The sequence below is a fragment of the Balaenoptera borealis genome, assembly GCF_965194805.1.
Source record: "Balaenoptera borealis genome assembly, chromosome: 3".
NCBI classification, from domain to species: Eukaryota; Metazoa; Chordata; class Mammalia; order Artiodactyla; family Balaenopteridae; genus Balaenoptera; species Balaenoptera borealis.
Window position 1 is genome coordinate 104,981,198 of NC_138866.1, and position 16,274 is coordinate 104,997,471.

The following is a 16,274-nucleotide window of genomic DNA, read 5'->3' on the forward strand; positions in this document are numbered from 1 at the left end:
AAAAATCCCAAATAAACCACCTACCATTACACCTAAAGCAACTAGAGAAAGAACAGCCAACACCCAAAGTTAGTAGAAGGAAAGAAATCATAAACATCAGAACAGAAATAAATGAAACAGGGATGAAGGAAACAATAGAAAAGGTCAATGAAACTAAAAGCTGGTTCTTTGAAAAGATAAACAAAATTGATAAACCTTTAGCCAGACTCATCAAGAAAAAAAGGGAGAGGGCTCAAATCAATAAAATTAGAAATGAAAACGGAAAAGTTACAATGGACACCACAGAAATACAAAGGATTATAAGAGACTACTACAAGCAACTATACACCAATAAAATGGACAACCTAGAAAAAATGGACAAATTCTTAGAAATGTACAACTTTCCAAGACTGAAACAGGAAGAAATAGAAAATATCAGGTTGGCCAAAAAGTTCGTTCAGATTTTCCTGTAACATTTCACGGAAAAACCCAAACGAACCTTTTGGCCAACCCAATACGAACAGACCTATCACAAGTACTGAAATTGAAACTGTGATTAAAAATCTTCCAACAAACAAAAGCCCAGGACCAGAACTCTAGCAAACACAGGTGAATTCCAGCAAACATTTAGAGAAGAGATAACACCTATCCTTCTGAAACTCTTCCAAAAATTGCAGAGGAAGGAAACACTCCCAAACTCATTCTATGAGGCCACCATCACCCTGATACCAAAACCAGACAAAGATACCACAAAAAAGAAAATCACAGTCCAGTATCTCTGATGAACACAGATGCAAACATCCTCAACAAAATACTAGCAAGCTAAATCCAACAATACATCAAAAGGATCATACACCATGATCCAGTGGGATTTATCCCAGAGATGCAAGGATTTTTCAATATCCACAAATCAATCAGTGTGATACACCACATTAACAAATTGAAGAATAAAAACCATATGACCATCTCAATAGTTGCAGATAAAGCTTTTGAAAATATTCAAAACCCTTTCATGATAAAAACTCTTCAGAAAGTGGGAATAGAGGGAACATATCTCAACATAATAAAGGCCATATATGACAAACCCACAGCAAACATCCTTCTCAACGGTGAAAAACTGAAAGCATTTTCTCTATGATCAGGAACAAGACAAGGATGTGCACTCTCGTCACTATAATTCAATGTATTTTTGGAAGTACTAACATGCAATCAGAGAAGAAAAAGAAATAGAAGAAATCCAAATTGGAAAAGATGAAGTAAAACTGTCACTGTTTGCAGATGACATGATACTATACATAGAAAATCCTAAAGATGCTACCTGAAAACTACTAGAGCTCAACAATGAATTCGGTAAAGTTGCAGGATACAAAGTTAACACACAGAACTCTCTTGCATTTCTATACAATAACAATGAAAGATCAGATAGAGAAATTAAGAAAACTATTCCATTTACCATTGCATCAAAAAGAATAAAATACCTAGGAATAAACCCACCTAAGGAGGCAAAAGACCTTTACTCTGAAGAGTATAAGGTACTGATGAAAGAAATCAAAGATGACACAAACAGATGGACAGATTATACCATGCTCTTGGATTGGAAGAATCAATATTGTTAAAATGATTATACTACCAAAAGCAACCTACAGATTCAATGCAATCCCTGTCAAATTACCAATGGCATTTTTCATAGAACAAAAAATTTCACAATTTGTATGGAAACACAAAAGACCCCAAATAGCCAAAGCAATCCTGAGAAAGAAAAACAGAGCTGGAGGAATCATGCTCCCTGACTTCAGATTATACTATAAAGCCTCAGTCATGAAAACAGTATGGTAGGGCTTCCCTGGTGGCGCAGTGGTTAAGAATCTGCCTGCCAATGCAGGGGACACAGATTCGAGCCCTGGTCTGGGAAGATCCCACATGCCATGAGCAACTAAGTCCATGCACCACAACCACTGAGCCTGCACTCTAGAGCACATGTGCCACAACTACTGAAGCCCGCGTGCCTAGAGCCCATGCTCTGCAACTAGAGAAGCTACCACAGTGAGAAGCCCACGCACCACAACGAAGAGTAGCCCCTGCTCACCGCAACTAGAGAAAGCTCACGTGCAGCAATGAAGACCTAATGCAGCCAAAAATAAAAAAACAAACAAAAAAAAACCAGTATGGTACTTGCACAAAAACAGAAATATAGATCAATGGAATAGGATAGAAAGCCCAGAAATAAACCCATGCACCTATGGTCAATTAATCTATGACAAAGGAGGCAAGAATATACAATGGAGAAAAGACAGTCTCTTCAATAAGTGGTGGTGGGAAAACTGGACAGCTACAAGTAAAAGAATGAAATTAGAACATTCTCTAATACCATACACAAAAATAAACTCAAAATGGATTAAAGACCTAAATGTAAGACCAGATACTATAAAACTCTTAAAAGGAAAACACAGGCAGAACACTCTTTGACATAAATCGTAGCAATATCTTTTTTGATCCACCTCTTATTAGAGTAATGGAAATGAAAACAAAAATAAACAAATGAGGCCTAATGAAACTTAAAAGCTTTTGAACAGCAAAGGAAGCCATAAACAAAATGAAAAGACAACCCACAGAATGGGAGAATATATTTGGAAACAATGCAACTGACAAGGGCTTACTCTCTAAAGTATACAAACAGCTCATACAGTTCAATATCAAAAAAAACAAACAACCCAATCAAAAACTTGGCAGAAGATCTAAAGAGACATTTCTCCAAAGAAGACATACAGACGGCCAAAAAGCACACAAAAACATGCTCAACATCACTAAAACTACAATGAGGTATCACACCACATCGGTCAGAAGGGCCATCATCAAAAAGTCTACAATAAATGCCGGAGTGGGTGTGGAGAAAAGGGAACCCTCCTACACTGTTGGTGGGAATGTAAATTGGTACAACCACTATGGAGAACGGTATGGAGGTTCTCTAAAAAACTAAAAATAGAACTGACATTTGACTCAGCAATCCCACTCCTGGGCATATATCCAGAGAAAATCATAATTCGAAAAGATACATGCAGCCCAATGTTCATTACAGCACTATTTACAGTAGCCAAAACATGGAAGCAACCTAAATGTCCATCAACAGAGGAATGGATAAAGAAGATGTGGTACATATATACAATGGAATATTACTCAGCCATAAAAAAGAATGAAATAATGCCATTTGCAGCAACATGGATGGACCTAGATATTATCATACTAAATGAAGTAAGTCAGACAGAGAAAGATAAATATCATATGCTATCACTTATATGTGGAATCTAAAGAACAATACAAATGAACTTATTTACAAAACAGAGACTCACAGCCTTCGAAAACAAATCTATGGTTACCAAAGGGGAAAGGTGGGGGGGAGGGATAAATTAGGCATTTGGGATTAACATACACACACCACTATATATAAAATAGATAATCAACAAGGACCTACTGTATAGCACAGGGAACTCTCCTCAATATTCTGTAATAACCTATATGGTAAAAGAATCAGGAAAAGAATGGATATATGTATATGTATAACTGAATCACTTTGCTGTACACCTGAAAGTAACACAATATTATAAATCCACTATACTCCAATATAAAATAAAAACTTTAAAATAAATAAATATACAATAAAATATTGAATTAATATTTTAAAACTCTCAAAAAATAAAACTCCTAGCCTAGATAGTTTCACTGGAAAATTCTACCAAATGTTTAAAGAATTAACACCACTTCTAAACAATCTCTTCTAGAAAATAGAAGGAAATACTTCTCCATTCATTTTATGAAGACAGTATTACCCTGACACCAGTATAAAAAATGAAAACTAAAAACCAATATTCCTCATGAATATGGATGCAAAAATCCTTAACACATTATTAGAAAACTAAAATCCAGTCATATATTATAAGAAGTATACACCATGACCAAGTGAGATTTATTCCAGTGATGCAAGGTTGTTCAGTAACCCCCAAAATCAATCACTGCAATCAACCAGGCTAAAGAAGAAAAAGTACATGGTCATATCAATAGATGTAGAAAAAGCATTTGACAAAACTCAACACCCTTCATGACAAAAATCTTCAGAAAAACAGTGATAGGAGAAAAAGTCCTCAACTTTATAAAGAGCATCTACAAAAAAAACTACAATTAACAGAATGCTTTTCCCCTGATAGATAACAAAGAAAGGTGATGTCTACTCTCATCACTTTTATTCAACATAGTGCTAGCCAGTGCTGAGTTTTAGCCAGTACAATAAGGCAAAAAAAGTAAATAAAAGGTATATAGATAAGAAAGCAAGAAATAAAACTGCCCGTTTGCAGAAGACATGACTATGTATGGAAAAACAAACCAACCAACTCCTACAACTACTAAGTGAATTCAGCAAGGTCATGAGACGCAAGATAAACATTAAAAAAGTCAATTCACTAGCAATGAGTATGTGGACAATGAAATTAAAACTTAAATTCCATTTACAATCACTCAAAAAACTGAAATACTTAGGTGTAAATCTAACAAAACATGTACAGGATTTGTAAGCTGAAAACTATAAAACACTGATGAAAAAATTCAAAGATGATCTAAATAGACTTGACTCTTGAACAACACGGGGGGTTAATCCACAAAATTTAGTCAGCTCTTCGTATCCACAGTTGCTCTATATCTGTGGAATCAACCAACCATGGACTGTATAAATAGAAGTATTTACTACTGAAAAATATCTGAATATAAGTGGACTCACACAATTCAAACCTGTGTTGTTCAAGGGGCCACTGTAAATGGAGAGTCATTCCATGTTCATGGAGTGGAAGACTCAATATAATGAATATGTCAATTTTCCCCAAATTGATATTCAGACTTAATGTAATTCCTATCAAATTCCCCAATGACTACTGTAGATACAGACAAGATTATTCTAAACTTTATATGGAAAGGCAAAGGAATTAGAATAGCTGAAACAATTTTGAAGACTTCAACTATATAGCTACAGTAATCAAAACTGTGTGGTACTGCTGAAGGGATAGACACATAGATCAACAGAGAAAATAGAGATCCCAGGAATATACACACAAATATGCTCAACTGTGTTTTAAACAAAGGTGCAAAAGCAACTCAATGTAAGAGAGAAAACCTTTTCAACAAATAGTGTGGAACAACTGGACACAGAGAAGCAAAATGAAACCTGACCTAAGTCTCATACCTTATAAACAAAAATTAACTGAAAATGAAACCTTTTAGGAAAAAAAAGGGGAAATTCATCAGGATGTAGGCAAAGACTTCCTAGAATTGATACTAAAGTATGATCCGTAAAAACAGAAACTGATAAATTGGACTTCACAGAAATTGAAAACATTTCCTTGGAAAACGGCTTTGTTAAGAGGATGAAAAGACAAGCTATAGACTGAGTGAAAATATTTGTAAACCACACACCTGACAAAGGACTAGTGCCTAGAATACATAAAGAACTCTTAAAATTCTACAATAAATGAACAAAAAACACCCAATTAGAAAATTGACAAATCTTCTTGATTTGTTGATATTATTGTTCAACACTATATTCCATGGTTTTCTGACTACTTATTTTATATATTAACGAGAAGGCGTATTAAAACATTCAAATATAATTATGGATTTATTTCTCCTTTCAGTTTTTCCAGTTTTGCTACATGTATTTTGAAGTTTTACTTAGGTTCATACACCTTTAGGGCTATTACATCCTCTAGATTAATTTAGCCTATTCATCATGATTTCTACTCTAACACGCTCTTGGTTGGTGTTGGTATGGTATATCTTTCTCCATCCTTTTGCTTTTAAACCATATGTGTCTTCATATTTAAATTATGTTCCTTTGTAGATAACATAGTTGCATCATGCTTTTGATGCAGTTTGTGAACTGCTACCTGGGTCTAGCTTTTTTACCCAGCCTGAAAATCTCTTTTAACTGTAGTGTTTATACCATTTACATATAATGTAATTATCAATATGGTTAGGTTTAAATCTATTATCTTTCTACTGCTTCATCTCAAAATGATACTCTTCTCTATGTAAATCATTCCTTCAATTTCCAAAACTTACTTTTAGTTTCTTCTTATGTATTTCTGCTTGTTCTTCCTGGTATAATTCCTGTTGCACTTGTTCTAAATCTTCACGTTGCTGCAGCATTTCTTCCAATCTCTGAGTCAGCTATTAAATTTTTAAAAAACACACAAATATGTAAAGGAATCAAATTCTATGACAAATATTTCAGAATTTCTCCAGTGTTAAAGAAATTGTTATTTTAATACCATATTCTGAAGCTGTAGCCTTTTTTCTTCACTTTCTTGAACTTTTGCCATCCGATCTTCTTCCCTTTGTTGCTGCATCTTGGCAAACTCTATGATTTTTCTGTTTTCTTCTTCCATTTCCTCATGTTTCTTTTTTCTCCAGAGAGCCTGCTCTTTCTTAAACTCTTCTATATACCTTCGAATTGTATTCACTTTTTCTAACTTTTGTTGTCTTTCCCTAAAAAGCAATAGTGAATGCAGTCGTATAGTAACAGAAATAATAATAAAATATCAAAAAATATAAGTATCATTTCCTTCAGTTGATAATGATGTGGAGAAAAATGGCTTCCCTATTTACAATTTTTTCATCCTTTCATGCAACAAACATTTTGAGTGTTTACTATGTGCCACTAAATATAATAACAGGTATGAATTTTCTCTGAGTAAACTACTACTATGCCTCTTCTCTAACCTATGATGATGTTTTATGCATCTCACTTCAGAAAGGCCACAACCTGTTTATATATGTTTCACAGCACTCTACACTTTAGCTGTCTACCAGGGAAACTGAACAGAAAACAAGTTCTCTTGATATGGGCTTACTTAAGAAAAACAAAGGTTTAGCCATTGTCACTTAATAAGTATTTCTTAACTATCAGACAATTAATTATCATGCTAACAAAGATAAGTAAGACTTGGGGGCTTCCCTGGTGGTGCAATGGTTGAGGTCCGCCTGCCAATGTGGGGGACACGTGTTTGAGCCCTGGTCCAGGAAGACTGCACATGTCACGGAGCAACTAGACCCATGTGCCACAACTACTGAGCCTGCGCTCTAGAGCCCGCGAGCCACAACTACTAAAGCCCGCACACCTAGAGCCTGTGCTCCGCAACGAGAGAAGCCACTGCAATGAGAATCCCGCGCACCACAACAAAGAGTAGCCCCGGCTCGCCGCAACTAGAAGAAGCCGGCACACAGCAACAAAGACCTGATGCAGCCATAAAGAAAGAAAGAAAGAAAGAAATTTATAAAAAAAAAAAAAGAGAAGACTTGGTCTCAGTTTATGTGATAACATTTACTGGGACTTACCATGTATTAGGCACTGTTTAGGTGATTTACTCTTCATGACAAGCCTGAGATAAATCTAGTGTAAATGTTTAGGCATGTAAGAAAGTTGGGATAAACTTACAACTGATCTTCTTCATAGATTTTCCTAACAATTTCATCAATCATGAGTTTCTCTTTCAGCAGTTGCTCATAAGCTTCCTGCTTCTTCTTTCCTTGTTCTTCAAGTTGTTTCTCTAAGTCACGATTGTACTGTGCTTTTACTTTGTTTCGTTTTTCCTCTGCAGCATTCTCTTCCTTTATTAATCTCTCGTGTTCTTCCATCATAGTTTTGGCTATTTCAGCATCACGTTTCTGTTATTAAAACAAAATTCATCTTTCCACTTTCAAATCTGAGCACAATAGGATAGAATACTTTTAGCAGATGGAATTGAATACTATAAAGCCTGTTATATAAAATATTATGTAACTGTGTAGGTAAAAAGCAAAGGTAAGTCACTGTCACCTGAAGGGTTTGAATGATGAGTTAAACCCTAAAGAAGCTTTCCTATTCCTTCGAGTAGCTCTCTTAGGGCAATAAGGAGAATAACTCCACATTTGAAAAACAGTAAGTAAAATTAGAAGTGCTTTGTTAACAACTATGTTAACTGCCAAAGCAGTAGTCATCTTTTTCATCTATTTAAAAGTTGATGTAGGCAATTTTCACAAATTTTAGCTCCACTGGGTATTGGCTTCTATTTAGAGTAAGGATGGTACTATCTTTTTTATACAGGTCTGCTATTAAATAGCTCTGAGCAGCTCTTAAGTTTCTCTCAGCCTAAATTTTCTTTCCTGCCACTGGCCTTTGAAGTCTCCTCTTTCTCATTTATTAAAGGCCCCTGGTAATCACTTTAATAAAAAGGTCACATATGTCACTGTGCCTGTTTTCTTAGGCTTTAATTCACTCATTCAAGACCATTCCTTCTGAGTTAGACACATTCCTGCTTCTTGAATGGGTTAAACTCCTTACTTGTTTTGAGCATTTTGAAATCATTTAACAAAATGTTTTAAAGTAAATATATTAGGGCACTTTAAAAAATCATCCTTTCCCATTAGGATCACATCCCAAATGCTAGAATGGTTAGCAGCATCAAACATAAAAGAAGAAACAGATTAAAATATGAATGCTAATGCCATGCCTGATCTAATTGATGCCTTTAACATATACACTGTTAATATGACTTGACCAAAATTCTTTCTTTCCTTCTCTTTTCTTAGCACATGTTGCACTAGGCTCTACAGAAAAAATATGACATGACAAAAACATGTATGTACAAATTATCACACACTTATAGAAGTACAATGTTCTCATTTCACAGATAAGAAAACTAAGGCTGAGAGAGAGAGACAAAACTAGCACCTAAATATCCTGACACCTAGTCAAGTCCTAGGAGTATTTGACTTTAATTTTTGTGGATCAATTTTATTTAGAAAATAACAGCAATTCTTTCAACAGCCAGAATAAATATCTACAACTGCCTTGAATAATCTCAATTATCAAAATAATTAAAACTGCAATCTACTGGTCAAATAGTACATTGTTTATGTTCTACTTTACTTTTTAAAGGGTAGAATATGGCTCATGAAGTGAAGTCTCCTTACCCTCTCCTATCACCTGCCACACCAAAGGCTATCATTGTTAACAGCATGCTGTACAACCCTCCAGACTTTTTCTATACTAACACACATGCACACACACATTTCACTACGGCCAGCATCTGTTCTTATTTGATGCCTATATAACACTGCACTGGTCAAGTATTTTGATATCACCCCTCTAATTCTATGTGTGTGTGAACATGTGTGTTGATATACAGAACACATGTGTGTGTGTGTATATAATGCCCATACAGGTGTTGATATACACATACATACATGTACAAATTTTTAAAAATGAAAATGGACTGTGAAATGTATTATTCTCCAATTTTTTTTGCAACTTGCTTTTTTTCCTTTTAACATATAAATATATTCTGGCCAACTTTAAAAGCCAAACTATTTCCCTTTACCTCTTTCTCTTTAATAGCTGTATAACATCTTTGAAAGGGATCTAGGAGAGAGGGAACTCTGCTATCAAAATGCTCTACAAATAGAGAAATGAGAGAAGGAAACTTAAAAGACTGTGTAATACTGCAATCAGACCTTTTCATCTATGTCTAGCCTTTATGAGTGACAACAAGAGTTCAAGTGATGACGTACACCCTGCTTTTAAGTGTTAATAAACCCTATTTTATATTATACAGTGTAACACTACTGCTGCGTGTGTCTGAAACTCCTTTGCCCAAGAGTAACTATTACCAGTAATGCGCAGTAGGTCAGGAATAATAAAAGAGGATAAAAATAGAGGAAAACATGAGAAGAAAAGATTGCTGTTTATGAAACAGAAAACTTTCCTACTTATAGTTTATTTTTTAAAACATTTTAAGAATTAAAAATTTAGTAACATTCTAAAATACACTGATTATGCTAACAACTTGTATTGGTTTGTCAAAGAATAATCAGTTAGAGACCATTAAGAATGCTGGGAGTTACTGAATATAGCTGTTCATTCTAAGCAGCAACCTAATTCCTTGTGTCTCTGAAAGGTTCTAATATTAAATTACACAAAGCTCAATATCCATAATTTCTTACACCTTAAGGATCTGAAAAGTATAAAAGTATTTGAGAAATCTAACAGTGTAAATTCTTTATAGAATGTAACAATTTTCCAAAAATTGGTCTATTTTTGGTTTTCTAAATGAAGCTGAAAATATGGAAAACATAATGACCAGAAACATGATTACCATTTGCTCATATTTAACGGCATCCTTTTCAGCAATCTGAGCTGCTCTTTCTTTACTCATGTAAGCTGCTCTTAATTTCTTCTCCAATTCTCTGAGCTCAATACTGTTTGAAAAAAGACAGAAATTTAAATTCGAGGACCATATATCTCTTACTATTTTAAAAATAATATGTATCTGCAATTTAAATGAATTTTTTCTAAATGTATAAAAGATATTTACATTATTTTTAAAATATTTTGAAAAAATACCCCTTTGTCCATTCATCCCAAGAAAAATCAGAATGCATGTGAAAAGAGACATTGTAATTAATTTTTCTAGAGAAAACAACCCTTTTACTTTCAATAATCATCACTAAAAATCCTTCTGCCAGTGCCTGGCTCAGAAAAGGCGCTATATCAATATAGGTTAAAATTTCTGTCCAGTTACCAGTATTATTAGGCTAAAAGAATAACTATAGTGGAGAGGTTTAAACCTATACAAGTTACTTAAATTTTGTACCTTGGTTTTGCTATCTGTAAAAGGGGTAGTTTTGACAATTAAATAAGTTAACGTGTATAACAGTAGACACACTACTACATATGGTAACTATTTTTTGATGATGATGAAGAGGGAGTAACATGGGCAAGTTTACGCCACTTCTCTGGGCTTGTTTACTTATCTGTTTAAAAAAAATGGGGATTGGCCTCAGATAATCTCTGAATTACTTTTTAATCTATCACTCTCCTAAATTTAATGAAAACAATATGCCATACAAAAATCTTTATTTTACTGTGCCAGTCATAATTCTGAATATGACAGAATATGAGAATTCTGAGTTGGAAGGGCCCTGAGATGTCACCAAGATGTACATGTTAATTCTTACTGGAACAAAGAGGCACTCACCTACCTATAAACTCAACTTACAAGTACCCCCTACCTACAAAGAAACAGTCATAAGGGGTAAGGGAAGAGAGATATTCCTGGTATTATGGTGTGGGTCCTTCTTGCCCTTACCATTGTAAGTGCAAATGTGTATGACCCAGGATTACCTTCTTACATAAAAATAGTGTTAGAAACGAGGATCAAGTTTCTAGGTTAGTCTACATATTTTATTCCACTAAGAGTTTGAGATACATTTACAAAGATTTTTGTTAGAGTTGGGTACTAATGATTATGCACCAATATACAAACCCAATCAATTTATAATATTGTCTCTACAAAAAAATGTGCATTAAATTGCAAACAACCAACATTCAAATAAACGACCTTCATTTGAAAGACAAGGGCACCCATACCCATTGGATATACACCTAGAAGTGAAATTTCTGAGTCACAGGGTAGGCTGTGTTCAAATTGAGTAGATAATGGCAGTTTTCCAAAGCTTTGTCAGATTTACACTCTCATAAACAGTGTCTAAGCACTCGCACCACTCCACACCCTCAGCAACACTTTCGTCTTGTCATAGATTTTAACCATTCTTTTGGGGGATGTAAATTATCACTGGGGTTTTAATTTATGTTTCCCAACTACTAATGGAACTGAGACCTCTTCATATGTTGACTCATTTGTATAACTTCTGTGAAGTTCTTGTTCAATATTTTAAAATTTTTTTTTTCATTTTTATACTGGTTTGTCTACTTCTTATTGTTGCATAAAAGTTCTTTTTTTAAATTAATTAATTAATTAATTATTTTTGGCTGCATTGGGTCTTCGTTGCTGCGCGCCAGCTTTCTCTAGTTGCAGCGAGCGGGGGCTACTCTTCATTACAGTGCACGGGCTTCTTATTGCGGTGGCTTCTCTTGTTGGGGAGCATAGGCTCACGGCGTGCAGGCTTCAGTAGTTGTGCACACAGGCTTCAGTAGTTGTGCACGCGGGCTCAGTAGCTGTGGCTCACGGGCTCTAGAGCACAGGCTCAGTAGTTGTGGCGCACAGGCTTAGCTGCTCCACAGCATGTGGGATCTTCCTGGACCAGGGCTCAAACCCATGTCCCCTGCATTTGCAGGCGGATTCCCAACCACTGTACCACCAGGGAAGCCCAAAGGTTATTTATATATTCCGGATACAAGTCTCTTGTTGGTTATATGCATTGCAAATACCTCCTTCCAGTCTGCAGTTACTCTCACAGTGGTTTCTTCAGATAAAGAGTATTCTAATCCACCAATCTTTTCCTTCATTGTCAGTGACTTTTGTGTCATGTTTTAAGAAATGTTGCCCACCCCACAGACATAAATATATTTTCTTGTATTAGTCTCTCAAAGCTTTGTTATTTCACCATTAACTTTTAGACTATAATCCTCCAGGAGTTGATTTTTATGTGTGGTGTGAGGTAGAAATCAAGTTCATTTTCTTCCATATGGATATCTAATTGATACAGTATCATTTTTTTTTTTAATTATTAGCACCTTTAATTATTATTTATTTATTTGGCTGTGTCGGGTCTTCGTTTCTGTGCGAGGGCTTTCTCTAGCTGCGGCAAGTGGGGGCCACTCTTCATCGCGGTGCGCGGGCCTCTCACTATCGTGGCCTCTCTTGTTGCGGAGCACAGGCTCCAGACGCGCAGGCTCAGTAGTTGTGGCTCACGGGCCTAGTTGCTCCGCGGCATGTGGGATCTTCCCAGACTAGGGCTCGAACCCGTGTCCCCTGCATTAGCAGGCAGATTCTCAACCACTGCGCCACCAGGGAAGCCCGTATCATTTTTTTAAATGTCTATTTCTGAATGCCCTGCAGTGATTCTAAAATGTATATGGAAATGCAAAGTAGGAATGGCTAAAACAATCTTTAAGAAGACCAAAATTGGAGACTTCTTCAGGATATGAATACTTATTATAAAGCCACAATATTTAAGATAGTGTGGTTTTAGCACAGGATGAACAAATGGATCAATGGAATAGACTAGAGCAGCTCTTCTCAACTACAAGTTTTAAGCCCTAATGCCCTTAAGCAACTATTATGTGCAGTGAATTAACTTAGTTCCTCTGGATCTAAAGTAATACCAGCTATATACTGTCTTTGAGAAAATTAAAAATAAAATCACTCAACTTTCTGTGACACTTGGTTCTCTTATGGAACCCCAGTTGAGGAAGGATGGGATAGAAAAATGCAAAAACAGATGCATGCACATATGCACACTTATTTTATGACAAAACTGGCACTGCAGAGCCAGTTTCCCTTTCTACTACTGCTACTCAGTTTGGTAAGTGTGCTATTTAGTAATTTACCTAAATTTTCAAATTTGCATAAAGTTGTTCACAATATCCTGCTGTGATCTACAGTTATCTCCCATTTGTATGATCTATAGTTATATCGCACTATCCATTCCTAGAACTGGTTATTTGTGCATTCTCTTTTACAGTTATATACTCCTGCCAGGGACTGTCAATTTTATTGGCCTTTTTAAAGGCACAATTTTTGGCTTTGTTTATTCTACTTTATGTCTACATTCTAAATTGCTCATTTCTGCCCTTATCTTTATCCTACATTATTTTTTAATCACTCCAGATGGGAATTTTCTCTTTGTTTTCAAATAATTCCAGATGGAGTCTTCTTTTCTAATCGTCATTTTAGATTATATATTATTTAGATTATTTTAGCTTATATTATTATAAGCTATCCTCAAGGAATAGCTTTAGCTACTTATGGGGACAAGTTTGGGGGTTTTTTTAATCCTAGAATTTTTTTCTTGTGGTAAAATATATATTAAAAAAACTTGTCATTTTAACCATTTTTAAGTGTACAATTCAGTGGTGTTAATTACATTCATAATGCTCAGCAACTATCAACACTATTTCCAAACTTCTTTTCCAAAAAGAAATGCTGTACCCATGTAAGCAATAACTCCCCATTCCTCCCTTCCCTGCTAATTTACTTTTTGTCTCTGCAAATCTGTCCTTAGATATTTCATGTAAGTGGAATTATACAGTCTTTATCCTTTTGTTTCTGGCTTACTTCACTTAGGATAATGCTTTTCAAGGTTCAACCATATTGCAGCATGTATGAGAGCTTCATTCCCTTTTATACCTGAATAATATTTCATTGTATGTATATACCACAATTTGTTTATCTACTCATCTGTCGATAGACACTTAGGTGGCTTCTACCTTTTGGCTATTGTGAATAATGTTGCATTGAACATTGGTGTACAAGTATCTGACTGAGTCCCTGTTTTCAATTTTTCAATTCTTTTGAGTGTACACCTAAGGGTGGAATTGCTGGACCATATGGTAATTCTATGTTTAACTTTTTGAGGAACTGCCAAACTGTCTTCCACAGTGCACCATCTTACATTCCTACCAACAATGTCTGAGGTTTCCAATTTGTCCACATCTTCACCAACACTTATTTTCCATTGTTTTTATTACAGCTATCCTACCAGGTGTGAAATGGTATCTCCCTGTGGTTTTGATTTGCATTTCCCAAATAACAAATGTTGAGTACTTTTTCATGTGCTATTGCCTACTGTCTGTCTGCTTTGGAGAAATCTTTAAGTACCAGGCCCATTTTTGAATTGGGTTGTTTGTCTTTTGTTGTTGAACTGTAGGCATCCTTTATATATTATGGAAATTAAATCTTAACCAGAGATACAATTTGCTTTTCTGGCCTGAGTGCTGAATTAGGAGAAACACAGATAAGCACATTGTGTCAGTCCTTCAGGTAGCTCCCAGGTAGGTTAGAATATACAGACACAATAATTTGCAAATAAGATCTGCTCTTCTTCCTCCAGAACCAGGGCCTGGTACTCTATGGGCTGCTGTCCTCAAGACTGCCTCAGAGCTGGGAGGGGATGGAGCAAGGAAAAGTAAAAACACTACAGACTTTACTTCCATTGCTAAGTTGCCTTTTTCTTGTTTGAGCATGCAGCTGGTTGCTATAAAACTTTGTTGTTCAGAGTTCTTACAAAGTTGATTCTGACAGTTTCTGCTAGTTTGACTGGGAGGACAGGAACTTGGAGCTGCCTACTACACCATTTCTCAGATGTCACTCCAATCTCAGAAAATAAGGAAACACAAGCTTTACATGACACAATAGACCGGATAGATTTAATTGATATTTATAGGACATTCCACCCAAAAGTGGCAGAATACACTTTCTTCTCAAGTGCACACAGAACATTCTCCAGGATAGATCACATCTCGGGTCACAAATCAAGCCTCGGAAAATGTAAGAAAATTGAAATCGTATCAAGCATCTTTTCTGACCACAATGCTATGAGATTGAAAATCAATTACAGGAAAAAAACTGTAAAAAACACAAATACATGGAGGCTAAACAGTGCACTGCTAAACAACGAAGAGATCACTGAAGAAATCAAAGAAGAAATAAAAAAATAGATAGAAACAAATGACAATGAAAACACGCAACCCAAAACCTATGGGACACAGCAAAAGCAGTTCTAAAAGGGAAGTTTATAGCAATTCAATCTCACCTCAAGAAACAAGAAAAATCTCAAATAAACAATCTAACTTACACCTAAAGCAACTAGAGAAAGAAGAACAAAGAAAACCCAAAGTCAGCAGAAGGAAAGAAATCATAAAGATCAGATCAGAAATAAATGAAATAGAAATAAAGAAAACATAGCAAAGATCAATAAAACTAAAAGTTGGTTCTTTGAGAAGATAAACAAAATTGATAAACCTTTAGCCAGACTAATCAAGAAAAAAAGGGAGAGGATGCAAATCAGTAAAATTAGAAATGAAAAAGGAGAAATCACAACTGACACCACAGAAATAGAAAGGATTCTTAGAGACTACTACAAACAACTATATGCCAATAAAATGGACAACCACGAAGAAATGGACAAATTCTTGGAAAGGTACAATTTTCCAAGATTGAACCTGGAAGAATTAGAAAATATAAACAGACCTATCACAAGTAATGAAACTATAATTAAAAATCTTCCAACAAACAAAAGTCCAGGACCAGATGGCTTCACAGGCAAATTCTATCAAACATTTAGAGAAGAGCTAACACCTATCCTTCTCAAACTCTTCCAAAAAAATTGCAGAAGGAGGATCATTCCCAAATTCTTTCTACAAAGCCACCATCACCATGACACTAAAACCAGACAAACATACTACAGAAAAAGAAAATTACAGACCAATATCACTGATGAACATATATGCAAAAATCCTCAACAAAATACTAGCA

The 16,274-nt window shown here is 35.3% G+C and overlaps 1 protein-coding gene across 1 annotated transcript in view; it reads right to left on the minus strand.

The window, feature by feature from the left end:
- The window catches only part of MNS1 (meiosis specific nuclear structural 1), a 58,411-nt gene that overhangs the window by 22,763 nt on the left and 19,374 nt on the right, over nt 1–16,274 (minus strand). Inside the window, 4 exon segments of the mRNA XM_082388131.1 lie at nt 6,079–6,186; nt 6,288–6,504; nt 7,454–7,683; nt 10,152–10,254. Of these exon segments, the coding sequence (XP_082244257.1) occupies nt 6,079–6,186; nt 6,288–6,504; nt 7,454–7,683; nt 10,152–10,254 (658 nt within the window).